At 65.2% G+C, this 27117-nt stretch overlaps 7 protein-coding genes across 13 annotated transcripts; 5 read left to right on the forward strand and 2 right to left on the reverse strand.

Moving 5' to 3' along the window:
- Positions 1-29: 29 nt before the first annotated feature.
- CYB561A3 (cytochrome b561 family member A3) lies at positions 30-4106 on the reverse strand. Of its 4 annotated transcripts, none has more exons than XM_075755580.1 (6): positions 4029-4106; positions 1761-1966; positions 1487-1695; positions 1251-1405; positions 825-977; positions 30-694 (listed from the first exon to the last, which is right to left on the reverse strand). In XM_075755580.1, the coding sequence occupies exons 2-6, from the start codon at positions 1942-1944 to the stop codon at positions 574-576; spliced, it is 822 nt and encodes a 273-aa protein (XP_075611695.1). In that variant the 5' UTR covers positions 1945-1966; positions 4029-4106; the 3' UTR covers positions 30-573. The 4 variants fall into 4 exon arrangements, with proteins under 4 accessions (XP_075611695.1, XP_075611693.1, XP_075611696.1 ...); XM_075755578.1 differs by lacking the exon at positions 4029-4106 and adding an exon at positions 3366-3514; XM_075755581.1 differs by lacking the exon at positions 4029-4106 and adding an exon at positions 3366-3514 and having other exon boundaries at positions 825-981.
- Positions 3478-6524, forward strand: TMEM138 (transmembrane protein 138). 2 transcript variants are annotated; one of them, XM_075755595.1, is made up of 5 exons: positions 3478-3585; positions 4647-4882; positions 4962-5133; positions 5958-6033; positions 6135-6524. In XM_075755595.1, exons 2-5 carry the CDS (start codon positions 4755-4757, stop codon positions 6245-6247), a joined length of 489 nt encoding a protein of 162 aa, XP_075611710.1. In that variant the 5' UTR covers positions 3478-3585; positions 4647-4754; the 3' UTR covers positions 6248-6524. The 2 variants fall into 2 exon arrangements, with proteins under 2 accessions (XP_075611710.1, XP_075611711.1); XM_075755596.1 differs by having other exon boundaries at positions 3580-3608.
- Positions 6525-6853: 329 nt separating this feature from the next.
- Positions 6854-8238, forward strand: TMEM216 (transmembrane protein 216). Of its 2 annotated transcripts, none has more exons than XM_075755599.1 (5): positions 6854-6900; positions 7075-7176; positions 7306-7398; positions 7574-7775; positions 7862-8238. In XM_075755599.1, exons 1-5 carry the CDS (start codon positions 6888-6890, stop codon positions 7875-7877), a joined length of 426 nt encoding a protein of 141 aa, XP_075611714.1. In that variant the 5' UTR covers positions 6854-6887; the 3' UTR covers positions 7878-8238. The 2 variants fall into 2 exon arrangements, with proteins under 2 accessions (XP_075611714.1, XP_075611713.1); XM_075755598.1 differs by having other exon boundaries at positions 6880-6921.
- A 300-nt stretch (positions 8239-8538) lies between these two features.
- Positions 8539-19257, reverse strand: CPSF7 (cleavage and polyadenylation specific factor 7). 2 transcript variants are annotated; one of them, XM_075755561.1, is made up of 10 exons: positions 19195-19257; positions 18453-18571; positions 13945-14163; positions 13359-13462; positions 12872-13017; positions 10957-11365; positions 10741-10859; positions 10480-10648; positions 10174-10347; positions 8539-10058 (listed from the first exon to the last, which is right to left on the reverse strand). In XM_075755561.1, the coding sequence occupies exons 2-9, from the start codon at positions 18504-18506 to the stop codon at positions 10179-10181; spliced, it is 1389 nt and encodes a 462-aa protein (XP_075611676.1). In that variant the 5' UTR covers positions 18507-18571; positions 19195-19257; the 3' UTR covers positions 8539-10058; positions 10174-10178. The 2 variants fall into 2 exon arrangements, with proteins under 2 accessions (XP_075611676.1, XP_075611677.1); XM_075755562.1 differs by having other exon boundaries at positions 19234-19250.
- Positions 19258-19325: 68 nt separating this feature from the next.
- On the forward strand, positions 19326-21539 carry SDHAF2 (succinate dehydrogenase complex assembly factor 2). Its single transcript, XM_075755597.1, has 4 exons — positions 19326-19434; positions 20036-20259; positions 20985-21094; positions 21265-21539. Exons 1-4 carry the CDS (start codon positions 19420-19422, stop codon positions 21393-21395), a joined length of 480 nt encoding a protein of 159 aa, XP_075611712.1. The 5' UTR covers positions 19326-19419; the 3' UTR covers positions 21396-21539.
- A 344-nt stretch (positions 21540-21883) lies between these two features.
- SAXO4 (stabilizer of axonemal microtubules 4) lies at positions 21884-24301 on the forward strand. The gene is made up of 8 exons (XM_075753111.1): positions 21884-21893; positions 21976-22085; positions 22160-22379; positions 22640-22740; positions 22812-22862; positions 23059-23064; positions 23160-23306; positions 24236-24301. Exons 1-8 carry the CDS (start codon positions 21884-21886, stop codon positions 24299-24301), a joined length of 711 nt encoding a protein of 236 aa, XP_075609226.1.
- A 26-nt stretch (positions 24302-24327) lies between these two features.
- On the forward strand, positions 24328-25998 carry LRRC10B (leucine rich repeat containing 10B). The gene has a single exon (XM_075755582.1). It carries the CDS (start codon positions 24328-24330, stop codon positions 25189-25191), a length of 864 nt encoding a protein of 287 aa, XP_075611697.1. The 3' UTR covers positions 25192-25998.
- Positions 25999-27117: the final 1119 nt, after the last annotated feature.

A 27117-nucleotide genomic window follows, 5' to 3' on the forward strand; every position in this document is an offset into this window, starting at 1 on the left:
CCTTGGCCCCAAGGACACAGATGCAGGAGCGCTGCAGAAGCCAGCGGTTTATTACATCTCCACAAATGCTCCAAGAGGCTGCTCGGCTGGTCCCACACCCGCGGGGCGGAGGGAGAGGCACAGAGAGCCCGATGAAGGGCAGGGCGCGGTGTGAGGGTCCCCTCCATCCCTGCCACCCCGAGCTGTCCCCCACCGCACACGAGATGATCCCGGATTTGGGGGCAGCGGCACGGACAGGCACAGGGATGCTCCTCCGGCAGTTTCTGACCCGATGAGGCTCTGCCAGCTCTGGCTGCTGCATTGAGGGATGGCACTGCCGGGCCTGGGGAGGGCTCGAGGGCAACCAGTTTGGCACGGAGCGAGGTCCCGGTGCAAGGGGCCAGCTGGACCCGGCAGGAACTGGCAAGCAGAGGCCCGAGGTCGCAGGCAGGAGCATCACGCTGCAGCTGCCCTCATCCCACAGCAGGCAGGAGGCCAATGCCGGGCCACAGAAGAGGCGAAGAGATGTGCTCACCACAGCAACGTCTCTGCCATGAGGGAGACGAGCCCGTTCCTCCCAGGGGCAGAGGAGCGTCAGGCGCAGGCAGCAGGAGCCCCCGGTGAGGCCAAGAGCAGGGCCGGCAGAGCAGGCAGGGGAGGGCAGGGAGAGACCTCGGCTGCTGCGCAGGTGTCAGCGCTCGGCAGCGAGCAGGGGCTGTGGGGACAGTGCGTGGTGAGCCCGGTGCCTGCACCCCCCAGCCGGGCCCCCCCCCACCCAGGGGGGCTGTGGTGGGAGGCAGGTCCCCAGTTTGGCTCCCCAAAACCATCTGGCGTGTCCCCAGTACCTGGCGAGAGTCCGGGGAGTCGGCGTCGGGGCGCTTCCAGCTCGGCCTGGCCAGGGCGCCCAGCACCAGCACCCCGAAGAGGAGGATGAGGAGCCCCAGGGTGTTGGCAAAGACAGCCTCGGCCGGCAGGCGCTTGTACTCTGTCGTCCCGTTCTTCCTTGGGAGAAGAGGAGCCAACAGCTTTCCTGGACGTGCCCAGCCTTCCCCTAAACCCACACGTCCCCGTACGCACCCCGCAGCACAGAGCTGTGCAAATGAACCGCGCACCTGGTGGCGGGGAATTGCTCACTTCCCTTCGCCGTCCCGTGCTCGGTTTCACTCGATGCCGCTTCTGGCACCGAGACATCGCGAACAGCCCAAACCTTTACCTGCACCCCGAGCCTCCCTCCCTACAAGGGCTCTCCCCGCACCCTCCGCGACACTCACAGGCTGAAGAAAAGCTTCTCGTTGATGCCTGACATGCACGAGGCCACGGACAGCATGAGGATGGTGGAACCAAAGAAGATGTGGACGGGCTTGTAGAGGGCGCGGAGCCAGGCAGGAGCCCAGGGCAGCAGGAAGGTGCTGAAGCCGGCCAGCCACTGTGGGAAGGGGAAGTGAGGGCAGGGGGCACGGCGAGGGGAGCCAGAGGGGATGTGGGGGAGGGCTTGGGAAGCACCTACCTGGCAGGAGAAGAGCAGCACGGTGACCAGTCCCAGCCAGCTGTGCAGCGAGTACATGTTGGGCGTCCCGTGGTCATTGTGGAAGCGAAAAACAGCCGCCAGCCCCAGGACGGCCAGGACGAAGGCTGCCAGGGCCAGGGTGCCGTGCAGCACCTTCCAGGGGAGCTTGGGGCCGCGCCAGGTGGGGGGCAGGCGGTACACCAGGGCCGCTGTTGGGCGAGAGGGTCAGGCAGGAGCCGTGCCGGAGCCACGCCGCCCCGCACGCCCCGCTCACCTGCGCCATACAGCACCACCATGCCCGTCACCATCAACACCGGGTGCCAGTTGAATGTCTGGGCGCTGCCGTCCAAGGCGAAGCCGCCTCGCCAGTGCTGGCACCAGGCGCTCACGAAAGCCACGCACACGAAGCCCAGGCCACCCAGGAGGATGCAGAAGGGCAGGAAGGGCAAATCCAGCATCTCCGCGACGGGATGGCGGCACCTGGGGAAGAGCGAGACGCCTGCTCAGCCTCCGCCGGGGCTCTCCGCCTGTGCCAGCGCTCTCCGCCTGTGCCGGCTCTCGCCTGTGTGCAGACACCCCCAGGGAGGAGCCAGCCTGAAAGGGGAACCAGGCACCCTGAGGAGGGATGGCCCTGGGCCAGCTGCTGCCCGACGAGGGAAGGATGCCAGGGCTGGAGCCAGCCAGCTGGGGACATGCAGGGAAACACCAGCCCCTGCAGAGCCAGGTCCCTGGGCAGCACCCCACTGTGTCGCCCTGGCATTGCTGCACCCCGCCACCATGCCCAGGGGACAGCAGCAAAGGCCTCACAGGGGACCTAGGTGTCTCCTGTGACCCTGCACCTCCCCAAATGCCCCCTACGCTGTCCCCAAGGACCCACTAATCTGAGCCCCTCGCTCTCAGACGCGCTTACGCTCTCTCCATCCCCCTAGTGCCCTCGAACCTGCACCCCAGCCCCCCTTCCACCTCCCTACCAGCACCTACACTCCCTCTCAAACCCCCCTCAGCACCTTGTGCCCCCCGTCCCCAGCTGCACCCACAGCACAGGACTCACCCCAGCTGGGTGCGGGGAGGTACCCCTGCACCCCCCCCGGCCTGGACCCCAGCAGCCCCAGCACCTCCGCTCCCTCTCGCCTGCTCTGCACCAGCCCTCGCCCCACCTGCTCCACGGAGGTCTGGGGGGGACCCTCTGGCAACAGCCCCCCACAATGCCTGGGCTGGGCAGCGGGACCAGCAGGTCCCTGCGCTCGGGGTGCTGCCCTCAGCCCACAGGGCTTGAGCAGGTGACTGGCAGGAGCGGGGCTGCGCTCATTTGCCTGACGATTTGCATCTGCCTCCAGAAATAGATATTTATGTCTCCTCCCGGGGCGGGGGACGGCCCTGTGTCTCCCAGATCAGCCACCCCACGGGACCGTGAGGCAGGAGGTGGGTGGGACGTGGTCCCAGTGCAGCACGGGGATCACGACCTCAGCCACCCGCTCGCTCCGAGGCCTTGCAGCGCTTGTCACGGCGCTGAGCGGCCCCACGGCTCCCCTGGGCCTGGGGCCCGGCCCCACAGCTCTCCCAAAAGCCTGGGCCCCACGGTTCCTCCCGGGGACTTGGGGCCTGGCCCCACGGCTCCCCCACAGCCGGGGCCCCGCAGTTCCCCCAGACCTGCTGACACCGGGCCTGGCCCTACGGCTCCCGCAACACCGAGAACACAGGGCCCGGCCCAACGGCTTCCCCGGGCCTGGGGGGGGTGTGTGTGGGGGGGGCACACACACAGGGCCCGATCCCAGAACACAGGGCCTCACGGCTCCTCCCGGCCCTGAGAACACGGAGCCGGCCGCACGGCTCCCCCAGCCCCGGAGACACGGGGCCCGGCCCGGTCCCGGGGCCGTACCTCAGCCCAGCCGCCCCCTCGGCCTCGCCGGGCGCCTCCATGTTCGATGGCGCCGCTCTGGCCGCTCGCCTCGGTAGTGGCTCCCGCCCAACCCTCCCGGGCCCGAGGTCAGCGAGAGCGGCGGCCAGAGCGGCCCCCGTGCGGTTCCTCCAGCCGCGCGCTTCCGCCCCCGCCTCGGTGGTTGCGTTGTTGCCGTGGAGACGGAAGATGGCGGCGGCAGGTCAGCGCTAGGCCGCTCCCGGGGTGCGGAGGGTGGGGGACGCGGCGGGGACCACCGGTACCCGCAGCCCCGGGGCACCGCGGGTTGTCTGTGCACCGGGGTGGAGGGGGAAGCTCTGGGGGAACCCCGATGGCGCTGCGGCCTCCTTAGGGACTGGGGTCGGGAGGGGAGTGGGGGGGGGGGGGGCGAGGGCTGCCTGGGGAGACAAGAGGGAGCCACGCACGGAGAGGACATCTGCGTGGTGGCTGTGGGAAGGGACCTGGGGGTGGCATGGGACCTGGGGTGCGGGGAATCTGCCCCCTTTCCCCCCCCCCCCCTCCTGCCACGTCCAGCCCCATGGCTCCCCTTCAGAGCAGGAAGGCCCCAGCACAGCACTCTCCTGCCAGGACTCGGGGAACCCCCGTTCTCCTGGGCCCCCCCTATCCCTCCAAGCACCACCTTACCTCCCTCCGTTTCACGTCCCTCCTTCCCCGGCGCTGCCGTGCTGCTGTCCCCAGGGCTGGCAGGAGCAGGCAGGAGGGCTGTGCCTCCTCCCTTGTCCCCAGACAGCCCTGCTCCCTCACCGTGTCCTCATCCCCCCTCCAACCAGCTACCCCAGGCAGGGTGCGCGGTCCTGGGGTGGGGCAGAGAAGAGCAGTGCTGGGACAGGGCCTGCCCAAACCTGCCCCCGTAGCGTGGCCTGCTCAGCATTGCCCACGGAGCTGGCGGCAGTTTTAGGGTTTGTCCAGTGTGAGAGGTGTGAATAACCTGCCTGGACGCTGCTCCCTGGGACTCACGCGTTTCCCTCCTCCCTGAATTTCTTCACGTCTCTTTCCTGAGATTGGGGCGGCTGGAGGGTGGGAGGGAGAGATCGAACCTGAGCCCGCTGTGTGGTGAGAGGGGAGACGGTTTATTCGTGAGAGCCCGGCCTACAGACCAGGGGCAGAGCTTACAGCTTTGCATCAACGTGCTACAGACTGGCAGGAGCTGCTGTTGGTTTGACCTTGCTTTGGGTTTCCTGCCAGAGGTTGGTGAGGTGCAGGGGAGTAACGAAACAAAACGAACCTCCGCTCCCCCTCCAGGTTGCGGCTGTAGGGAGAGGCGACGCTGAGCCCCTCAGCTCTGGACCATGAGCTCACTCTGCTGCTGGGGATGCCGAGGCTGAAGACTCCAACCCCCAGGGAAGGAAGATGCTGCAGACCAGCAACTACAGCCTGGTGCTGTTCCTGCAGTTCCTCCTGCTTTTCTACGACCTCTTCGTCAACTCCTTCTCGGAGCTGCTCCGCACGGCCCCCGCCGTCCAGCTTGTCCTCTTCATGTGAGCGCCGGGCAGGCGTAGCAGGGAGCGCGGTGGGGCGGGAGGGCTGGCGTGTCACCACCTCTCTCTCCTCCTGCAGCATCCAGGACATCGCTATTCTCTTCAACGTCATCATCATCTTCCTCATGTTCTTCAACACCTTCGTCTTCCAGGCTGGGCTGGTCAATCTCCTCTTCCACAAGTTCAAGGGGACCATCGTGCTGTCGGCGACCTACCTGGCGCTCAGCATCTCCTTCCACGTCTGGGTTATGGTAGGCTGGGGTGGGCTTGGGGCTGCCGGCTGAGGGCAGGCAGCACAGGCAGAGCTTCACCTGTCTTGCTGGCCACAACCCCCTGCTCCCTTCAGTCCCTCTCCCACAAGAGGAAGACCACGGTCTACAGCTTGGTGTCCCCCTGCAATTCCCTGTATAATGGCCCTTGTAGACATCAGGCTGCCCCATCCCTGCCCTTTCCCTATGGGAAATCCTCTTCCCAGCAGCGCTGTGCCGGCACAGATGCTCACGCTGGAGTAATCCCCGGTGAAGTCCGTGGCAGCAGCTCCTGGTTTACCCGGGATTAATCCCCAGCAAACGCCAGCACTCAGAGCCTGGGGGCAGCCCCCTCCCCGCTGGTGTCAAGCGGCGCCGAGGGCTGTCGGGGGTCCTGGCTCTGTCCAGGCGGCCTCTTCCCCTCCTCTCCCTCCTGTCCCCCTGTCCCAGCCCCCTGCCACTATCCATCGGGCTCTTGTCCCCCCCCTCCAGCCTCTGGGCGAGGGTCCGCACCCACTGCGCTGGGGGGCAGCCCCGTGCCTGGGTACTCGAGCAGGCGGCCGCGCCGGCGCTGCCCACGCCATCCGGGCGGGGGATTGACGGGGATTTGCAGGGATCTGAAGCTGGAATAGGTCCCGTCTCGCTGTCTAAATCCCCTGAGCTGCTTAACCTTTGGGGTGGGGGGCTGCTCCCCAAGCCGGCAGCGTCACCCCAGGCCCGTTGCGAAACCGGCAGCGCAGCGGGCTGAGGGAGCCAGAGGTGCAGGGTGCTGCCCCCCAAAACTAATGCCGGGGTTATTCCTGGCTCCCGTCTGTCTGTCCGCTCAGAACCTGCGGTGGCGGGACTCCGGCCGCTTCGTGTGGACCGAAGGCCTGCAGACCCTTTTTGTTTTCCAGCGGCTGGGTAAGGGCTCGTGGTCGCAGGGTCCCTGGCGGGCTTCTCCCCCTTTCGGGGAGCCTGGGGGAGCAAAAGCGGGGTCCCCCTCACCCCCCTCCCTCCCGCAGCGGCCGTGCTCTACTGTTACTTCTACAAGAGGACGGCGGTGCACCTGGGCGACCCCCTCTTCTACCAGGACTCGCTCTGGCTGCGCAAGGAGTTTGCGCAGTTCCGCGGCTGATGGCGACCCACCGTCTCTCCCCTCGGCTCCCCGGCAGTCCCCGCCATCTCTCTGCACCTCATGGGCCCCGTTGGGGACGGCTCCGGCTCAGCCACCTTCCTCCTCTTCCTCCCGGGAACCGGCGCTGGCACAACCTGTGTGGATGCCGGGATTCGGCGGGAGGCTTGTGGTGCGTCCCGGCTGTGCGATGGGAGGGTCCGTCCCGGTGTCACGGCTTCTGTTGGGACTTGAGTGTTTTTGTAAACAGTAAAGAAATAAACCGGCTGCGTTTTCCAGAGGCTGTGGGGTGTCCGTGCGCCCCGGGCCCCCCCGCCCCGGCTTTTCCTCCCGGTGGTGGCGGCCGCCGTCCTGGCAGCCTCGCCCCAGCTCAGTGCTGCGCTTGTGGCAGAGGAACGGGGCTGTTCCCTCCTTGCAGCGAGGGACTCCCGACCCAACGCAGCACCGGAGGGGATGAAGGGAGAACCGGGGGGCAGCCGGGACCCCCCCCAACCCGTCCGGTGGCACCCGGTGCGGGACTCGAACCCGCAACTCAGCGGCCCAGTCCTCCAGAGCCATAGAGAGGGCGGAGGGAGCGGCCGAGCTCCTTCCCGCGCAGCGCTCCCGGGAGCGAGGGCGGCGGCGGTTTCCATGGAGATGGAAGATGGCGCCCAGGAGTGAGTGCGGGGCCGCCCCGGGTAACGGGGCCAGGGCCGGGGGGCAGCGGGGCGTGGGGTGGGACCGGGAGCAGGTTAAGGGGCAGCGGGGCCGGGAGCGGGGTTTAACGGGGCGGGGAGCGGGGCTGGTGCCGGTCCGTGCCGCCCCCGCTCACGGCCGCCTCGCACCCGCAGGCCGCCAGCGCTCCTCGGCGCCCCTGCAAGTCCTGTTTTTCCTCAACGGGTGGTACAGCGCTACCTACTTCCTCCTGGAGGCCTTCGTCTTCGTGTACAAGGGTGAGCCCCCCGCCCAGACCCCCCCCCCCCCCCCCCGACCCCGGCCTCCCCAGGGCGGCAGCCCCCTGCCCTGAGGCCCGGGGTACCGGTGGGCGCAGGCCCTGAGGGCGGCGGTGGCGGTGCCCGCAGTGCTGCTGCTGCCCTACCCCTTCACCAACCTGGTGCTGGACGTGGCGCTGCTCTTCCTTTACCTCGGCACTGAGGCCACTCGCATCTTCTTCGGTAAGTTCTGGGCTGGGAGCAGCATCCTCCGGGGTGACGCCAGGCTCCAGAGCCCCCCCCAGGAACTGCTGGGGTGCTGTTTACCATGTCCCCCCCCCCCCCACCACTGCAGAGTCCTGGGGGGCCCCACAGCCCCTGTAGAGGATACCCCCCCCCCCAACCACACGCCCCGCAGGGTCCAAGGGCAACCTGTGCCAGCGGAAGGTGCCGCTCTCCATCAGCCTGGCCCTGACCGTCCCGGCAGCCGTGATGGCGGCCTATTACCTGCTGCTGCAGACCTACGCCCTGCGCCTGGAAGCCATCCTCAACGCCATCCTCCTGCTCTTCTACACCGCGGAGCTGCTGCTAGGCGTCCTCGCGCTGGTCTCCTTCTCCAGGTACCTCCGCGACACCGTAGGAGCCGGTGCAGTGAGCCGCCAGGCCGGTTTGGCGCTGACACGTCTCTCTCTTTCCTTCTTCGCAGCGTGGATTCGTACTGAGGCCCCGCGCCACGCCAAAGGACCAGGCACAGAGCGGCACAGGTATGCGAGGCAGCAGGGATCCCGGTGCTGGCTCCATCTCCCAGCCCACAGCACCAGCCAGGCCCACAGCAGCAGGCAGCTCCTGCCCACAGGCAGCCCCAGGCAGGGGAGATTCTCCACCCTGCCCGCTCTCTGCTTAACCTGCAGCACACACAAGCGACCTGCTGGGCAGCACCGATCCGCTGCCACCCGGAACACGGCCCCTGGGGCTTGTGACGCGCAGGTCAGTTCAAGGGACGGAGAATTATTAATTTTTTTTTTTTTTTCTACTGCCTTCTCAGAATGAATTCACTATTTTCCAATAAATACTTATTTTTAAGTGGTGCCTGGGCATGTGGCTTCCCCTGGGGCAGCGGGTTGAGCATGAAAACGCTCAGGAGCTTCCAACACCCAACTGCTGCACCACAGTGCTGCCCTGAGCCGGCTTGGGGGGCGCAGGAGCCCCTCAAAGCGTCGGAGGATGATGAAGGTCAGGGTCGGTGGACCCAGAGGCACTAACAGTCCCCAAACTCTGCTCTTCCCTCCCACGCAGCGGCCTTAAACCCATTCCCACACCGCTCATTACCTAAAAGATGATCGTAGGGAGGAAAACCCAACAGAAGAGTCCTAAAGCGCCGTGTAAAAGATTGACAACGTCATCAAGTTTATTACACAATTTCCAACCTATCAGAAAGACAAACAAATCTAGTCACTGCGAGCAGGAGGGGCAGCGCCTCGCTGGGTGGTTAATAGGGGTTTGCTCTGCACTTTTCCCCACTATTTTGGAAAGAAACTAAAAATTTGTGTCATTAAGTAAAAAAACAGAACTCTCCCACCGAGCGCTTCCCCCCCACCGGCGCTCACCCGCTAAGCTGGCACCTCATGGTACTTTAACAAGATGTGGTTTTTTTTTTTTTTCCTTTTTTTTTTTATAATTTTTTTTTTTTTCTATTTGTCATTTCAACCTAAAAAGACTTCCGGGAGCTGGGTTTCTCCTGTCCAGCAACAGTTCAGAGGGCGATGCTGCCCGGCCGGCAGCCCCAGGGGCTGGCACCCGCCCTGGAAGTCACCCTGTTGTCTCCTCAGCTCCCCCCCGACCCTCCCGGGCTCTCCCTCTCCTGCCAGAGGGATCCGTGCGGGACCTCGCAGCCCGGAGAGGCACAGGGGATTGCTGGGGGGGGCCTCTCTGGGGCCACCCCCATCTCGCTACCGCCCGGCAAACCGCCGTACTGCCTGTTCGGAAAGGGACACGGCGGGGAAAGGGAGAGTCCCCCCAGCACCCACGGGGGGGACGGGCGGTCGCCCCGAGGGCAGCAGGACGGGGAAAGGGGGGGTGTCGCAGCCCTGCCGCGCTCTGCCTCCTCCGCTTCCTCTAAAACAAGGAAGGTGCTGCGGGAGAGGCCAGCTCCGCACAGGGCCCGGCCGGCACTTGGCAGCCAGAGCCGCCAGTTTTGGGAGACGAGAGCGGAGGTGGCAATGCCGCTGCGGGGAACGGCGGGGCAGAGGGAGGGAGCGACCCCCGGGCCCAGCTCCAGCAGCCTCCCCCCCCCCCCAATACTTTCTCCCCAGCACGCTGCTCCTGGGTGAGGGGGGAAAACGGGTCTGCGAGGGAATCAGAGGGGGACAGGGACTGCCGGGGTGATGGGGACAGGAGCGTCCCCAAACGAGGCGAGAGGATGGTACGTGGCAAAGAACCCCATCTCGCTTCCGGTGACCCAGGCACGGGGAGCCGTGCGCTTCCAAGCCCCCGTGCGGGGAGGGGTCCATCCCCTCCAGCCTCCCCGGAGAGGAAAGGGCTCACAAACCTCCCTCCACGGGGGGAAAAACAAAACCAAACCAAAAAAAAAAAAAAAAAAAAAAAAAGCACCATTTCTCTTTGGGTCCGAGTGTCCACGGAGCGGAGCAGGCGTTCCCCGGCTGCTCCCCGCCTCTCCCCAGGAAGCGGCAGTAGCGATGAGTGCGGGCAAGGGCTCAGGCCCCAAGGCCACAAGGTGTCAGTGGGAGTCCCGCCGGGGCGCAGCACGGCTTTCCTCGGGTGCCCGGAGAGAGCTGGGGGTGGCAGGGAAAGGGACGGGGCGGGGGGCGGAGAGGCCTCGGTCACGTAGTCCTGGTCGAGGTGAGGAGATACGAGTCCATTAAAAACCACTTACTGCCAAACTCCTGGGGGAGAGAGAGGAGCGGAGCGGTCAGAGCAGCGCCCAGCACCCTTCCCACCACCCCCAAGGACCCCCCCAGACCGCGTGGCATGCATGGCAGCACCCCGACACCCCCTCACCTGTCTCAGTGGTGCCGGTCCCTCTCTCTGTCCCTGTCCCGATGTCGCTCGTGCTCCCGGTTCCGCTCCTGGAAATAGTCCTCGTGCCGATCCTCGCTGTGGAGCAGGTCCCGGTGCCGCCGGCTGCTCTCGCGGGACCGGCTAGGAGAGCGCTCCCGAGATCGGTGTCTTTTCCTGGGGGGAAAAAAAGGAGAAAAAAAAAAAAAAAAAAAAAAGGTTTTCAGTCACCTCCGGGGAGGATCTCGCCAGGGAGGGGACAGAATTGGGGTGCAATGAAGGGGCTCCAAGCCCCAGAGCCGTCGGTACCTGGAGGAGCTGCTGCTGGCGCTCGTGCTGTAGGACTTGGCTTCGATGCCGTGCAGGCAGTCTTTGAGGGACGAGAGGAGGACGCGGCAGCGCTCGTCGTTGGCGACGCGGGACTGCTTGATGACGGCGATGGCCGTGAGGAGGGTCTCGATGGCGTCGCTGTAATCGCCTGGGGAAACGGAAAAGGGCTGAGGGGTGCAGGACCTGCCGCGGAATGGGGGGGACATGGCAGGGGGGGACACACAGATGCGGGGACGTTACCTGCGCTGGCGCCGGAAACCGCCTTGGAGATGGCGCTGCTGGAGATTGCCCGGTTCCTGTTCATGATCTCCTCAAACTCCACTTCGCTCACAGCGGGAGGTGGCGGACCGAGCTCCCGGCTGCACAGGAGGGACACGTGGGGGTCAGTGTAACGCGCCCCCCCGCCCCCCCCAGATCTGGTACCCCTGTGCCCCCCCGCTCTCTGCCCCATCTCACCTGCTGTGGTTGTAGGGTGCCATGGCCTTGCCGTAGGTGTCTGGCGGAGGACCCAGGGCCGTGTTGGGTGGGGGGAAGAAGGCAGGGTTGAGGTGCAGGGCAGGGGGGACGGCCCCCGGGGGCGGCACAGCCAGGTGAGGGGGCAGTCGAGGCGGCGGGGGCATGAGATGCTGGTAGTGGATGCCGGGCGGGGGCGGGGGGACGCCGAAGCCGGAGGAGAGGGGCGGCGGGGGCGGCATCGGCGGCGGGGGCAGCCCCATGAGGGGAAGGGCAGCGGGGGGGCGGTTGAAAAAAGGCAGGACGGAGGGGGGTTTCTCCACGCGGGCAGGCGGCAAGGCATTCTCCGTCGGCGTGGCACGGCCGTCCACCGAGTCCACGGAGTCTCGGGAGTGGGCCCTCGGCGGCACGCCTGCAAGTGGTAGAGGAAAGAGCCATGAGCGGTGGCCGGAGGGCCTCCAGGTCTCGGAGACCTCCTGCTCCTCCTCCTCCTCTTCCTCCCCACCCGCGGCAAGCGGCGCGAGGACAGTCCTCTCCCACAGCCCCGTGAGATTTGGCCTCAGGAGAGCTCAAGGTGCCCAGAGAAAGATTCAGCCAGCCAAACGTAGCCTCCGCTTCCACGTGCCTCCAAGAGGGTAACGGCTGTCCCGCGAGACCCCGGCTGCCCACACGGTGCCCCGGGGACATTCGCTCTCGGACAGCGGGGCTCCGCGGAAGCCGCCGAGCAAGCGGGTTACGGGGACAGAAGTGAAAAGCCACAAGAAACGGTGAGAGATTCCAAAGATATTAAATGACCCGGAGAGCCTGCGATCCGTCCGCACACGGGCTCGGAAAGGGCTGAGCCTGGAGGAACGGGAGGGGACAGAACCCAAGTGCTGACAGCAACGGAGCTGCTGGAGGAAGGAAAACTCGGCGCCCGTCTGCCCTCAGAGAGATGGGCAGGAACCCCTGCTGCGTCCAAAGAGGCTTCGAGGATGAGACAGGAGAGGTATGACGGAGGATGCTGCCTCTGCCCAAACCCCTCGGGGGAGCGACGGCTCCCCGCCGGGCCTCGCCGTTCCGATGGCCGTCAAGGGTTCACGGGAGCTCAGCCATGCTGACGGCGAGGCCCCCGGGGACGGGCTGAAACTCGGCCTCTCCGTGCCCGGCGGGGTGAGAGAAGGGAACACGCCCTGCTCTGCCGAAACGCAAGGGCAGGTCAGGACGCGGTCTAACAGCGCACGGCGCTGCCAAGCAGCGGATCACCGCGGGCACCGGAGCTGAAGGGAGGGTGCGAAGGTCCCAGCTACCCCGCTGCAACTCGGCCAGGGCGCTTAGGAAGAAGGGGTTTCCTTACATGAAACGGGCCACGGGATCTACAATGACCACAGCTGGCCAAGACCTCCTCATACACGCTCCTGTGGCCAAGACAGTCCCTGCGGCTCCGCAGAGCCCCCCGGCACGGGGCTGGGGCGTCACATCGCTGCGGAGTGAGGCGAGGACCACCTATTGCCATTGTAGAAAGCCCACGGCCAGGCCCCAGCTGGAATACTGCGTCCAGTGTTGGGCACCTTACCTCCGCAGGGATGGACAAATTCTGGAGGAGATCCAGAGAAGAGCTACTAATAGATATGGAGGGTCTTAGCTATGTTGATAGCCTGAAGAGCTTAAGCCCATTCAGTTTGGAGAGGAGGAGGAGGAGGCTACGAGGGATCTTCGCAGTGTGTGAGCACCTAAAAGGGGATCATAAAGACTCGGGTCAGGATCTAATCAGACTCAGCAGCAACAGGAAAAAAACCCCAGAGGCTCCTGGCAGCGTTCCCCCCGCCCCGAGGTCTCGGTGGGTTCGGCCTGACAGCTCTGCTGGGGGATCTGTGGGGCCCGCGGGAGCTGGCGTGGAGGCCCCCCCGACCCGCGGCACGCCTTCGCCTCAACTCACGTTTGCGAGCCTGCGCCTCGAACTGGGACAGGTTCTGCCGGGTTGCCAGCCTCACCTCCACCTTGTCTCCGTTGAGGATTTTGCCGGGCAGGAGCTCCAGGAGTTTGTGGACCGAGTTCTCAGAGGCGACCACGACCTCTGCGTACCTGTGGGGAAAGCCCAGTGGTCGGTCAGCCAGCAAGAGCCAGCCCCAAGGAGTTCACTCCCCGGGAGGAGATAGTGGGGACCCCCTGCCAAACCCCATGGGGGTCCATCCATCCCCGCTGGCAGAGATCACCCAGCACCACCTCCCGCTGCCTTCCCTGGGAGCTGAACCCAGCCTGGTGTTACACGACCCACGTCTCCGCTTCACCGTCCCAGCTCCAGGCGGGCTGTGCATCACCTGTGCCAGCCAGAAAAAGCTGCCCCCCCTCGCTCCCGCCGACGCACAGGATGTGGCCGCGAGGGCCCGGTTCCCCCATTCCCTCACAACCCCCTCGGCTCTCACCCTTTCGACTGGCCATTGGCTCGGTTCTCTGCAAACTTCAGCTCCACTACGTCGTAGACACCAACCGAGCGGATGGTCTGGATCAGCTGCTGGTCAGTCGTCCACTGAGGGGAAGGGGGAGAGGCCAGCGTCAGCTCACGCGGCCCCTCGCAGGGCCCTGGTTCCCCCCCAGCTAACCCAGACTCAGGGCGCTCGAGTACAGACACCCTCAGAGCCCCTACAAGGAGTTTTAAATCAACCTCGAGTCCAGAACAGGCTCCGGGTGCGACTACCAGAGGGGTCTCCGTTCTTTCCAGGACTGTCCCCGTATCCGTCAATAGGAGAAGGGGACTCGCCCGCCCAGCCCCCAGGAAGGCAGGGCCAGGTGGATCCAAACCGGATCCGAAGCCCCTCAGGGCTACGAATCCCTTCCCCACCCCCACCCCAAGGATCCCAAGGTCAAGCCCCGCTCAGGACACTGCGTCAGCGTGGAGCGAGGAGGAACAGCACCCCAAAGAGCCCTGCAGCCCCTCGGGGCTTTCTCTGGAGGACCCAAACTGCCCACGCAGGTGATCTGGAGATCCCCTCCACAGCCGATCCCACTCACCCAGGAGAAGCTGCCCACGTAGACGGCGGCTCTCTTGTTGCGCAGCCCGCTGTACGTGTACAGGATGGCGGGAGATTTGCTGTTTGGTTTGGGGGACGGTTCCTGGCGGATTTCTGGGGGTGCCTCTGAGCTGCTGGTGCGGCTTTCGGGGGGCTGCGAGCTGGCTGCCAACACGTCGTCGTACAGATCCATCTGATCAGCATTACTGAACTCAGAGTCCTGCGAGGGGAGAGACCGTGAGCACCTCCGCAGAGGGGATGCCCCGGGGGGGTGAAACTGCAGCTCGGAAGGGGACCCGGGGGGCTGTTAAGAGCAGCTAGGAGGTGGTGAATCACTGCCACGAACGAACCACGGCAAACAGATCCAGCGCCCGTTATCTCTCACGAGCCAGCTCCTCTTTCCCAGAGCCCCGTCCCCTCCCCTCGGTGACGTGCCGCCACGGCGCATCCTCTTTCAGCACTTCATCTTTGCAAAGACAACTCCCCGCGCTTCCTCCCTGGCCCAGTGGACCCCTCGCAGCACCGCGCTGCTCTTCCCCACTACTCTGCTGCCCTGCAAGAACACACCGTGCCACAGGCTTATGGCCAGCCCTCGCTCGTGTAATCCACTGCGGCGTCTGCTCTTCCTCCTGGGCAACGTGGAAATCCCTCTTGCACGTCTCCAGTCCGGCTGTCCGGCTCTCCGACTGGCCAAGCATCGACACAAGCCCCACAACAACGGGGTTGCTGTCTCCTTTCCCCAGCAATGAGGACTACCAGTGCCCTAAAGACAGGGCGACAGGCTCTGCTTTACGATGCTTGACATCACCCTGGAGTATTCTTACACGTAAGGAGGTGGAAAAAGAGAGGAATACTCCACGAAGCAGAGCCACGAGGTTTTACCCCACTGGCAACAGGTGCCGACTTGATTTTCCACCCCTCAAATTCAACTACAAGCCTTTTGCTTCTCCGTCGAGCTCCAGCACACGCCTTGTGCGAGCAGAGGACCGGCTCGCTAGGACGTCAGCTGTCCTGAGCAACGGGGCAAGACGCGACTTGCCGCTCCGGGAGTTTACCAGGAAGAAGCTCACCTTTTGCGAGCGCGCGAGGGCAAGAGTTCAGCAGTGGAAAACCAAACACCCTCAACGGACAAGCCTCTCGCTCCTCGGCAGGCACGCGTTTCACAAGTCCAGCCCGGGGGTTGCACGCCCACCCTTCAAACCCTATTCGTCTCCGATAAGTCACTGCAGACTGACTCGTTTTTGGGCCAGCAGAGCCCTCTTCAGGGTAGGAGCTACACGCGGACGCACGCGCGCCATCTCCCCTCCCCTCGGCAACGCAGACTTTCACGGCACAAACCAGCCACCGAGGAAGCTTCTGAGCTGCGAACTCAAGTGTCCTAAATCTGCCTTCCAATTCCCACTCTGTTCCGGGCTATATTTAATTTGGAGCGTACAGCAAGTGCTGTGTTTACTACGGATCTTCAGACTAATTGCTCACCCGGATTCAGCGTGCACCGAGCGTCATTTCACGCTACAAATTACTACGTTAATGTGTGTCCCACGGGAGCGATGCACAGGTCCCGTGCAGCACAAAAACCAGAGGTTCTGCTCCCAAATTTTTAATTCCAGGACTTCAAAGGCAGTTCAGACAACATCATCTGCTGGAGAGAGCGTGAGGTGGTTAAATCCTCTACGCTGTGACGGTCAGGGAACCGCAGAGATAAAACACGGCTCTCCGTGAGCTCGGGGGAGAGACGGGGAAGGGTGCTCAGCACACGGCTTTCACAGGGCCACAGAAGTATAAAAATCAAACCATTTTCCCCCAGACACAACTTTTGATGGCAGCGTCCATTTCTAAGGCAAGCTGTAACTTTTGCATCCGGCTATTTCAGCTGCAAGGCCGATAAAAAGGTTACAAGAATTTCAACGGGGAGCAGTATTTTTGTACTCATTCTCAAAACAGCTCAACTGTTTGTTTAATCCGCCTCCCACACTCCTACCCTCACCAAGTGCCTTTGGCCACGGCCCAAGGCTGGAAGATTTCTGCCTGTAAAGTTTCAGAAAGTCGTGAACAAAAATAGGGAACTAGAGGAGAAATCACTCGGAAGGCCTCAGTCGTGCTGCCTGAGGGATGTTTCGGCTCGAGAGTTTTTAAAGATCCTCTGGGTTTGCTCCATTTTCAACACTCTCCTTTAGAAACCAACAGCCTGACGGGAAGATGGGTGTAAAAATACTCACAGCCCAAGCGCTCACAGTCCACTCTGCCGGTCTCTGCCCTTGGCGTCGCACTGAATTTGCAAACCGCCGCTCGAAACGCGCGGTAGCGAGAAGCTTCTCGCATCGCCCGCCGCCCAGGCGGCTAACACCTTCGCTGCCGTTCGCACCCCGACTCGGTGAACGCGCTCCGAACCCAGCGCGATGCCTTGCGAGGCGCACGGGGACGGAGCTGGGCGCCGTTGGCGGCAATTACCACGCGTGCTGCGGGATTTGGAACCGCGCTGGTGTTGCTGACGTGCCACAGGGACCACGGGGCAGCCAGGGCATCTTCCCACCGTGTTTTGATCCTACGTGCCGCATCGTGCGCGGATGAACTCTGGGTTTCCTCCTGCCGCCGCGCAGCCCCAGGCGAGCGAGACGCCGGAGACGGCAGCCTTGATAATCACTTCCAGCTTCAAGAAGCCTCCGTCGACTCGGCTGCGTCAAAGATCTTTTGTGTCCTGTCCCCCAAACTCTCCAGTTCAACCTCTCCACGCCGATTCCCGCTGTGCAGCCAGGCTTGCTCCGTCCTCCTCTCAACTCCGCTTCACTTCTTTACTCCCAAAGATCCCTCAGACTTGACCGAGACCAGACCAAACCCATCAGAGCCCGTCTCAGTTCCCCAGCAGACTTCCCCACGTCAACTCAAGCCACTGCTTTTGTCAGCTTTCCTGCTCCAGGCCTCCCAAGGGCCGAGCCTTCGCGGAAAAGCCTACCTGCAGGCACAGGGAGCGCTGGCCCGTCTCCACAGAGCGCCCGTGAAACGGCGGCAGAATTCTCCTGTTAAGTCCTCCCACCTCTCTGTTACTCATCGCTCGTCCTCCGAGACGTTACAGACTTTCTAACTCACACCTGCTTCCCTTCGGTGTTCAGTGTAATTGCCGTAAATGAGGTTTCCTGGTTATTCCCTGCACTTCTAAACTTCAGCCCAGCCACCTCCAAGCGTTTTCTTCACCCACACCTTCCACCCTTATTCCCGCAGCTATCCAGCTCTCCGCTCTCAAGTCCAGGCACACCTAGTTCCCCTTTCTGTTAAAAGCAAATCACTTAAAAACATCCAAACCGAGGCCATTCCTAAGCCACAGCAGTTCCGTTCGGTCCCAGCACACTACTAAATAATTTAATACATGAGGAATTTGGATTATTCCAGGGAATTTTTCTGGAAGGATGCAGGAAGTGGTATTTCAGAGTCGGGGGGTGTCTGGGCAGAAACGTTTCCTTGCAATTCACCTTTCGAGCGAGGTTCCTGTTATTTTGGCAACGTCACGGCCTGCTCGGACCCTGCCCTTCTCCAATGCAATTGCTCTCAGCGGAGAAATCCTGCTTCTTCCCAGGCGGCTGGAAAGCACCTCGCAGTCCCCTCAGCTCCCAGGCGGTGAACACGGTTTCCACCATTTCGTTTTTCCCTCAAGGTCTAAGCCGCAGTGCATTCTCACCCGATAACCTCCTGCCTCCTCAGAACAAAGGATTTATCGCCCCCAACTCCTCTTCAACCCTCCGGAAGCTCACGGTGATTCCTTCCTCCGCGTGTTTTGCTTCCAGTTCGTGCAGCTTGCTCTCTACTGTGGACCAACGGGCTTTCCACGGTAGTTTTAAATCTTTGAACATCTGTGTTCACGCTTGTTCTCCCAGATTCCCAAAATCTTCACAATCTGCTGCTGTCACAGCTACACACCCGCCTCCTTCTCCGCCATTTCTTCCTGCGAGTCCCAGAGAGCCCAGGGGTGTGTGAGGTGGCACACGGGCACCTCTCCGACGGCAGCGAGTCCCTGAACAGCTCCCTGCAGGTTCAGTGCTCCGGGTCCCCTCCCCGTGCAGCTCCCTGGCAGTCCCTCTTCCGCTTTGGATTTCTCCTCTCTCCAACCAGGCTGCAGCCATCCCCTTCGATCCCCGCTCGTCACCGCCCTGGCAGACGTTCTGGTCCAAACCCTGCCTCCCCCTCCCGAACAGTTTGTGACCATCCACATGTCAAACCTCCGGTGAAACCTGCAGAAAGACCCTTTATTCACGGCTCAAGATGGGAACTGCCAGGATTTAGGAACGGTCCAAGCCCTCAGCACCCCACAGGAACTTCTCCAGCGCTGCACCACCCTTTCCCGGGAACACCAGTCGCATCTTCTGCCTCCGCACCAGCCAGCGGGTACGCCCACTCTAACCGCTCCATCGCCTCGCTAACGAGTTGGCCGACGCAGGTTACGGCGTTCTCCCCCCCCCCCCCCGCCAAGAAAGGGGGATCTGCTCCCCCAGCCCCGCGCCCGGACGCGGCGCTCACCTGGTTGAACTCCTCGTCGGCGTAGATATCGATCAGATCCACTCCCTCGGACATATTTCCAGAGACGGGAGCAGGAGCCCGGGCTGGGACCGGGTCGGAGCAGGAAGACAAAAGGTGCACTGCAGCGGGGCGAGGGGGGCAGGGGGTCAGCGAGGCACTGGGGACCCGCTCCGCATGCGCCCCTCTAGTCCCCTCTGCCCCCCCCCCATCTCTCTAGAGGACTGTGACCCCCCCCCCCAGAGACACACAGCCCCAGCCTAACCCCCCCCGGGGGCCGCAGCAGCCCCCCACCCGGGGACAATCCCACTCTGACCCCCCCCCCCCCCCCCGTGGCCCCGTTTCCCCCCAGACCTGACCAACTCCTGGGGGCAACAACTCGCCTCAGGGGGCGACCACAACCCGCCTCCCCCCCCCGGGGCTCACAGCCCCCCCCCCCACCCCAAACCCAGGGGCACCGACCGCCCCTTCCCAGCGCCGAGGTCCCCGGGGAACCCTACCGCTCCCCCCCCCCCTCGGAACTGGGCCCCCCCCCCCCGGCCCAGACCGACTCCCCCCCTCCCCGCCTTCGCCAGGGGTAAAACCGCCATATCGGCCCGGCGCGGCCCGCCCCTGCCGAGCGGCGGGGCCCGGGGGGAGGGGGGGGAGATGAGGGGAGGGGGCGGCGGGTCTCGGCCCCCCCGGCCCGTCCCGGCCCGCCCCGCCCCCCCCAGCCCGTGCCCCCCCCCCCGGCCCCGCCCGTTACCGCCAGCAGGCCCCGAGCGCGCGCGCCAACCGCGCTCACCGCCACCGCCACCGCCGCCGCGCGCACGCCACACCCCTTCCGGTTTAAGTCACGCCCCTTCCGGCCCGCCCCGGTGGCCTTTCTCTCCCCCCCCCGCCCACCTTTCTTGCCTTCCCGAGCCATAGAGTCGGGCCGCCCACTGTCACAGAGCGGCCCCGGCGCAGGCTAGAGGGGCCGTGCGGGGCCATGGCGGCGGGCAGGGTAAAGGGGGCGGTGGGAGCCTGTGGGGAAGCAGGGCTCTGGGAGAGGCGGGGGAAGCGAGGGGGGGACTGGGTGGGATGGGGGGCCCGGGGCAGCAGGGCAGGGGGGGTGTGGGATGGGGGGGCCCAGAAGGGGATGTGTGGGATGGGGGGCCCGGGGGCAGCAGGGCAGGGGGGGTGTGGGATGGGGGGGCCCAGAAGGGGATGTGTGGGATGGGGGGCCCGGGAGCAGCAGGGCAGGGGGGGTGTGGGATGGGGGGACCCAGAAGGGGATGTGTGGGATGGGGGGCCCGGGGCAGCAGGGCAGGGGGGGTGTGGGATGGGGGGGCCCAGAAGGGGATGTGTGGGATGGGGGGCAGCAGGGCCCCGGGGGGAACACTATGAGATCAGGGGTCTGGAGGGGATTATGGGGGCGGTTAGGGGCAGCAGGGCCTGGGGTGTGTGGGATGGGGGGTCTGGGGGAGGTGCGGGATGGGGGATCGTGGCCAGCAGGGTCTGGGGAGGGGGGGGGGGGCTGTGTGTGCACTGGGGATCTCCCCGTCCCCGCTGTGCTGGGGCAGCCAGGCCTGACGGCCCCTGCGCTGTCCGTGTCCCTTCCACAGCTCTGCTCCCTGCCCGGACGGGCTCTGTGCCGGCGCGTTTTGGGGCCGGTGAGCCTGCAGCGTGGCTACCGCGGGGACTCCCCGACGGACTCGGGGAAGGACGTGCTGGAGATCCCCTTGCCCCCCTGGCAGGAGCGTCCCGATGAGCCGCTGGAAACCAAGAGAGCCCGGCTGCTGTACGAGAGCCGGAAGAGGGGGATGCTGGAGAACTGCATCCTGCTCAGGTGAGGTGCCGGCTCCCCATCCTCCCTTCCGGCTTCTCAGCCACCCTCTGCTGCTTGCCCATCTCCCCGCTGCCAGGGCACCCAGGCTGCTCCGTTCTTCCCTGCAGCACCCTGACAATTTGTCCCCTGCAGACAGGGATAGCGAGTACTTTCCAGGAGAGATAACATCAGTCCTGGAGATCTAAGGGAGAAGGGCCCTTCCAGCGTAGCTGCTGTGTAGTTCAGCTCCCTAAAGATGTCACAGGTTTTAATTAACAAGTGCCCCGAGCATTGCAGGGAGGAGTTTGGCGGCGTAGCGCACAGCCGTAATCCAGAATCCAAGGAGATGTGATGTTGCTTAGAGGACGGAAGGCAGACAGAAGGCTGAGCTGTTGGATAAATCATGGCAAGAGCTTCGCTCGCATAGGATGCGGTGATCAGCGCTGCTGGTGGGCAGGACGGAGCAGAGATGGAGGCAGCTGGAGGCATGTGGGAGTTCTGGAGCCAAAATCCTTTGGGAAAGATGTCTAATTTCTGGGATGTATGAACGAGGCAAGGCCAGTCAGGTTTCAGGGCTGAAGGAGTGGTTACAGAGAGCAGGCTGGGGCTTGAGGCGGGTCATTTTGGACCCAGCGTGTCTTCTGGCATCGTGTAGAGAGCTGAGTGCCAGCCATGGCCGGGAGCGTCATGCCAGCCCGGCTCTTCCTCCGGCCACCCACACTCATCCTCATACGTCCTCTCTCCAGCCTCTTTGCAAAGGAGAACCTGAACCGCATGAGCGAGCAGCAGCTGAACCTCTACGATCGGCTCATCAATGAGCCCAGCAACGACTGGGACATTTACTACTGGGCCACAGGTACGGAGCAGCTGCCTGTCACCCTGCCCGCTCTGACACTGGGGCACCGGCCAAGGCAGCGCCGTCGCTCCGGGCCGCGGGAGCTGGGCTCGGTGGGGTGAGCGTGGTACCGGCTGCTTCGGGACAGGACGGAGCCGTTCTCTTGCTGCCCTTTTCTATTTTTACTGCAGAAGCGAAGCCCGCACCGGCCGAGTTTGAGAACGACGTGATGGCCATGCTGAGGGAGTTTGCCAAGAACAAGAAGAGGGAGCAGAGGCTGCGGCAGCCAGACCTGGAGTACCTCTTTGAGCCACCCCGCTGACGGCAGGGGGGTGCTGCCTTCTGGAGCAGAGGAGGGGCACGGGGCCCTGTGGAAACTGGTGCTGCTGCCCTCCCTGCGGCTCTCCTCCTCCGGCAGCAGCTCCCTTGGACTCTCAGGGCACGATGAATAAAGCCGTGGCTGCTAGCCCTGCTGCTCCTGCTGCCTCGTGGCAATCCGAGCTCGCTCTGGCACGCGCCGGCTCGCTGCCGTCTCCAGCTCCCTTTGAAACCCTTTTTCTGGGGACCCAGGGGGGGCTGCGGTCCCCTCTGCCGGAGGTTGGAGTGGGGCACCCCACGGGACGTCCTGCTCCCTGGTGCTCCCCACGTGTCACCGGGAGACGATGTCACTAATCCGCTTTCGCGGGGACGTTCCACAGCCACCCCTGCCTCGGGACAGGCAGGGAGCCGCTCTGGCACAGCCCTGCCGTGGCGTCTGCCGGTCCGTTTGTCTGTCCCCGCGCTAAGCCACGGTCCCTGCTGCAGGGCACGATGGCCCACGGTAGGGGGTCTCAAATGTCTCCCCAAATATCGGGGGGGAGCTCGTTCCCGGGGCTGAGCCCCCTCTCCCTGCTGTCACCCAGACCTGCCGCATTTCAGTCCTCACCGCGCTGTCACCGGCTACGTGTCCAACAACCACTCGGCCATCTCCCGCCTGCTCTGCCCGCGCAGCGCAGTGGAAGGTACCCCCGCTGTTGGAGGGGGACGGGACAGGGGGCAAGTTTTGGGGCCACTCTGTGACAACCACACCGCCCTCCCCTGCCGCAGCCGCTGCCAGGACACCGCCACGTCCACCACCGCTTCAAACCCCTCTGGCTCCCCGATGGCCGGAGCCTCCTGCCCCGGCACGTCTGCCAGCCGGGGAGCGGGTACCTCCAAGAGGGTTCCCGTTCCTGCTTCCACACCAGGGTGGCGAGGCCCCAGGGCCCCCCCAAATCATCCAGCGAGCACAGCACCGGGAGCTGCTGCACCGGCCCTGCCCAGCCAGGTATGGGTTTGGGGGTGTCGCTGGTTCGGGGGCAAGCTCTGATCTCAGGAGGGTTTGGGGGTGTCAGTCCCAGGGCCAGCTGCAACCCCAGGAGATTTTGGGGGTGTTGGAGACCCCCTGCCCTGCGTCACCCTCCCCAAAATGCAGGGGGACAGGTAGGGCCCCCCAGGCTGTATCCAGCACCGTGACACCAGGTTGCAGGGCTGGGGACAGGGCTGGGGACAGGGTGGCCCCCCCCTCGCCCCATCTGCTCCCTGCAGATGTCCTGCAGAAGATGACCATCAGCACCAAGAAGCAGTCGGGCTTCACCAGGGCCACCTCGAGGAACGACAGCATCCTGCCAGCCCTGCCAGGCCAGCCCGTGAGCCCCCCGCCCCACCGGGTCCCCTGCCCCCCTCCTGCACCCCACGGGTCGCTTTTTCTCTCCCACAGCTCGGCGTTAGCGTCACCACCACCGCTTACCTGCCCTCTGTGCGCAGCCACGTAAGCGGGGTGAGGGGAGGGGGCTGCGAAGCGAGACCCCCGGCTGGCAGGACTGGGGTGCAGGCAGGGGACAGGCACGTCCCAGCCACCCCATCTCTATCCTCCGGCAGGGCGGCGAGATGCTCCCGGTGGGCTCCGAGAGAGGCGGCGGGTTCAGCCGGTACATGACCCCCCACCCCACCCTGTCCCCCCGCAGCACCAGGTGAGCTTGGGGTGACCCGGGGGGGGGGGAGTGGGGTGTGTTGTCCCGGGGGGGGGGGTTCAGCCTCCCCACCCCATCTCTCCTGGGTTTTCCAGCCTGGTGTTGGCAGGGTCCAACCCGGGGGGGGGGGCATCCAGCCTCAGCACCCCGGCGGCTTCAGCACCAACAGCCACCCCACCGGCCTGGGGTACATCATCGGGCACCCACCGGCGTGCCCCCCCCCCCCCCCCCGGGGTGCAGCGGTATTATCTTGGGTCACCCCGGGGGTCCCAGCCTCAGCGGTAACCCCCAGTTCTTCAGGGACCCCCCAAATCCCTGGGAGCACACAGACGTAACCCCCAAACCAGTCTTCCTGGGGATAGCGTCATTGTCACCCCTGGCCCCCCCGAGCCCCCGTGGAGGGGCTGTGGCTGCCTACAGCCCTCATTTTGGGGGCTGCCTGCACCCCAAAGGCTGGCAGGAGGATTTTTTTTTTTGGGGGGGGGGGGGGGATGGGATGCGGGGGTGCTGCCTGGCCGGCAGCCGCTGGAGGGCTGTACGAGCCCGGCTTTCCAGCGCTGCCTGCGGGATGACACAGCTGATTTGCGGCAGGGAAAAACCAGGCAGGGCTGGCTGGGGAGGGGGGGGGGGGAGGAGGCAGGAGACCCCCAGCCTGTCCGGCAGCACCCACAGGGTGGGCAGCCCTTGGGGGGGGGGGGGGGGTGTCCTCCATCAAGCCCTCCCTGGCCGCGGGGTGTGACAGGGCACCGCGGAGGGGTGGCCGTGCGGGGGGAGCCCTGCAGCATCTCCCTGGGGGTCCCCAGGGACGTGGGTGACCGGAGAACGACCCCCCACCCCCCCCCCAGCCCAGCCCCCAGGGAGATGCTGAGCCCGCAGGCTGCTGAAAGGGCAGGGGCGGGCAGGGCAGGCAGGGGCGGGCAGGGGCGGGCAGGGCGGGCAGGGGCGGGCAGGGGCGGGCAGGGCAGGACAAGGGCTGCACCGCGGTGCTGCCAGGCAGGATGGGGCAGGGCAAGACAAGTGTAAGGGCAGGGCAGGGCAAGGGCGTGGCGGGGGACGGGCAGGGCAGCGCGCGGGCAGCGCACAGGCAGCGCGCGGGTGGGGCCGGAGGGGCGTGGCAGCCCGGTGGGCGTGTCCATGGCCCAGGTAACCCTCCCCTCCCTCCCTCCCGAAGCGGGGGCGTGTCCCCACCGTCAGGCCACGCCCCTTCTCTCCCATTGGCTGCTCCCGGTTACCGTGACGACGGCGTCGGGCCCCGCCGCGGGGATGGGGAGCGGCGGCTCCGCGGGACGCGGGACGCGGTTGGCGGCGGCCGAGGGCCCGGAGGGCGGCGAACAGCGCCTGGAGGTGCGGGGCGGGAGGGTCCCGGCGGCCCTGTGGGCACAGCGGGGGCTGCGGAAGCTTTACCTGAGCGGTGCGGGCTTACGGGAGGTACCGACCGAGCTTGAGGCCCTACGGCACCTCCGCACCCTGGCGCTGGACGGTAACGAGCTGCTGGAGGTACCCGAGGCCCTGTGCCGCCTGCCCCGCCTGGCGCACCTCTACCTGGGCCGCAACGGGTTGCAGGGGCTGCCGCCCGCCTTCGCCCGCCTGCAGAGCCTGCGGTGCCTCTGGCTGGAGGGCAACTTCTTCGCCCGCTTCCCCCGCGCCCTCCTGCGCCTGCCCGACCTCCGCAGCCTCCAGCTGGGTGACAACCGCCTGGCCCGCCTGCCCGCAGGGCTGCCCCGCATGGCCGGGCTGCGGGGGCTCTGGCTCTACGGGAATCGTTTTGAGGAGTTCCCGGCCGTCCTGCTGCGCATGGCTCACCTCCGCGTCCTCGACCTGGACCGTAACCGCATCGCCCGCTTCCCCGACCTGGCCTGCCTCTCCGCCCTGCGTCTCCTCTCCTACGATCACAACCCCGTCCGGCAGCCGCCCCACGTGGGGGATGCTGTCCGGCTGGTGGGCGACGGGGCGCAAGAATTCATGGAGGCGCGGCAGGAGCGCCTGCAGAACCTCCGGCGCAAGGAGGAAGAGGAGGAGGAGGAAGGCACCGAGGTTCCACCGGTGGCCCCTGGGGACAGCTCCCCATTGCTGGAAAATGGGGAGGGCAGCTTTGCAGCCCTGCCGGGCTCCCCGGGGGAAACATGAGCCACCACGCTGCGGCCGAACGCTCACAGGGATGCACCGCAGAGGGATGAGGAGCCTCCGCCGGGCTCCCAAGGACCACTGTCTCCCAGCTAGGGCTGCGGAAGAAGGAAGCTCACAGCCTCCACGCAAAGGAAAACAGCCGGTCCGAGGACCAGCATCCCCCAGGTGGGACCGCAAAGAGCTGCTGCCTGGATCTGCAGGGTTCGTGGGTCACCGCCGGGATCCACAAGCCCACCTTAGAGCATCCCACGTAACCGCAGGGTGCCTTGGGTGGGGGAAACGGCCCTCTGCCCTGACGGGTGACCCCACAGACCCCACTTGCCTGCTGGACAGGCCCTGGCAGGCAGCACGGTGCTGCTGAGAGCCCGGCGTCCCCACCGTGCCTGCCCACGAGCATGGGGACCTTCCTATCACGAGCTGCAGCTGCCCCGTCGCCTCCGTAGGTACCTTTTGCTCCTGGCTCCATGAGGCAGGACAGGAAAAAGCAACGTCGTTCGCACCCGCTCCACACGGACCTCGTCACCCTGAAGAGCAGCAAGGTTTGAGAGCAACAGCACAGACCCCTCCTCACCCCTGAGAGCCCCCGTCCTGCGGCTGGAATTGGGCTGGCAGGGGAGAGGGGGCTCTGCCAGGCTCCTCCTGGCCATCAGGTTTGGGAAGGAGCCGATGGAAACCCCACCCGGGCACAAGTGCTGCCTGCCTCAAGCCTGGAAAGGGTTTTGCCTCCGTACGGGAAGAGGAGCCCAAGCTCTGGCTGTGGCTGCCCCAAAACTGGCACCGAAACCGGGGCTGCCACCTCATCCTTCCTCCCGCGCTCCGTTTGTACCAAATTCAAGCAATAAAAAAAAAAGCACAAACCCAAGAAAACCTGGCGTGAGAGAAAGGCGATGGGGTCTGTTCTCTGGGGGACTGCGGCAGGGAAAGGGGCCGTTCGGGAGCCACGGGGGACGCGGCGACACATCCTGGTGCAAGACCACCAGTTCCTCTTATTTTTAACGTTCAAGGGAGTCCCATTTTCCTCAGCTGGTCCCCGAGCCACGCTCCCGCTCTCCACCAAACCATCCCGGTGCGGCAGAGAGCTCGGCCACACCGGCACCGAACGCTCCCTCCGAGGGCCGGAGCTTGCTGGAGGTTTCAGACCGTGCATCCGCTTTTAATTGCGAGGGGTTTGGGTTTGGGGGCTGGGAGGCAGCCAGCGCTCCTGCCACATCCTCTCCCGTGCTCACAGGGCGGATGCTGCCCGGCTTTTTCCACCCCCTTCGCTTTACGAGGGGAACCGCTGCTATTTTAGACAACGGCGCAGCATCCTCATCTGGGGGATGTGCAGGGCCCGTCAGTGCCCGGTAACTCCGGCACTCCATTTCCATTCCCAACGGTGGATTTTGGCAGGAGCTCAGGTTGGGATCTACCCGTGGGGGCACCGGCTGTCGGTCCCTCTGGCCACCCAGGCAGCCTTCACCGTTGTGCCTTGTAACGGGCAGAGCGTCCCGGCACGGGGCACCCCCGGTACCCAACCCCAGACGTGGCACCCCGGGGTGCTGAGCGCAGCAGCGGGCGGCTCCCAGCCCCCACGGACGCACAGGGGTCACGCCATCAATCTGGGGCGCTGCTGCTTTGCCTGGGGAGACGCTGCTGCTAATTAGTGGGTAATTATCCATCCTCCCCGCGGGGTGCTGGCCCTGGCAGGGACGGGCAGGACTCTCCGAGCGAGATGTGCCAGGCGGAAACGCACGACGCGTCTGCTGCCACCAGCTCCGCACAGACCCCGGTGTGCGTTCGGCAGGGCGAGGGGTGCGGGTGGCCCCAGCCTGTCCCCGCAGCGGATCCAGCAGCTCGGACACCCGGGGAGGGAGGTCCCTGCCTCCCTGCAGCCTTTTCCCGTCGCCCCAGCCGGAGAGAAGAGCTGGGTTGGGGTCCGGACACTGC

This window comes from Balearica regulorum, chromosome 5 (assembly GCF_011004875.1).
Source record: "Balearica regulorum gibbericeps isolate bBalReg1 chromosome 5, bBalReg1.pri, whole genome shotgun sequence".
Taxonomy (NCBI): domain Eukaryota; kingdom Metazoa; phylum Chordata; class Aves; order Gruiformes; family Gruidae; genus Balearica; species Balearica regulorum.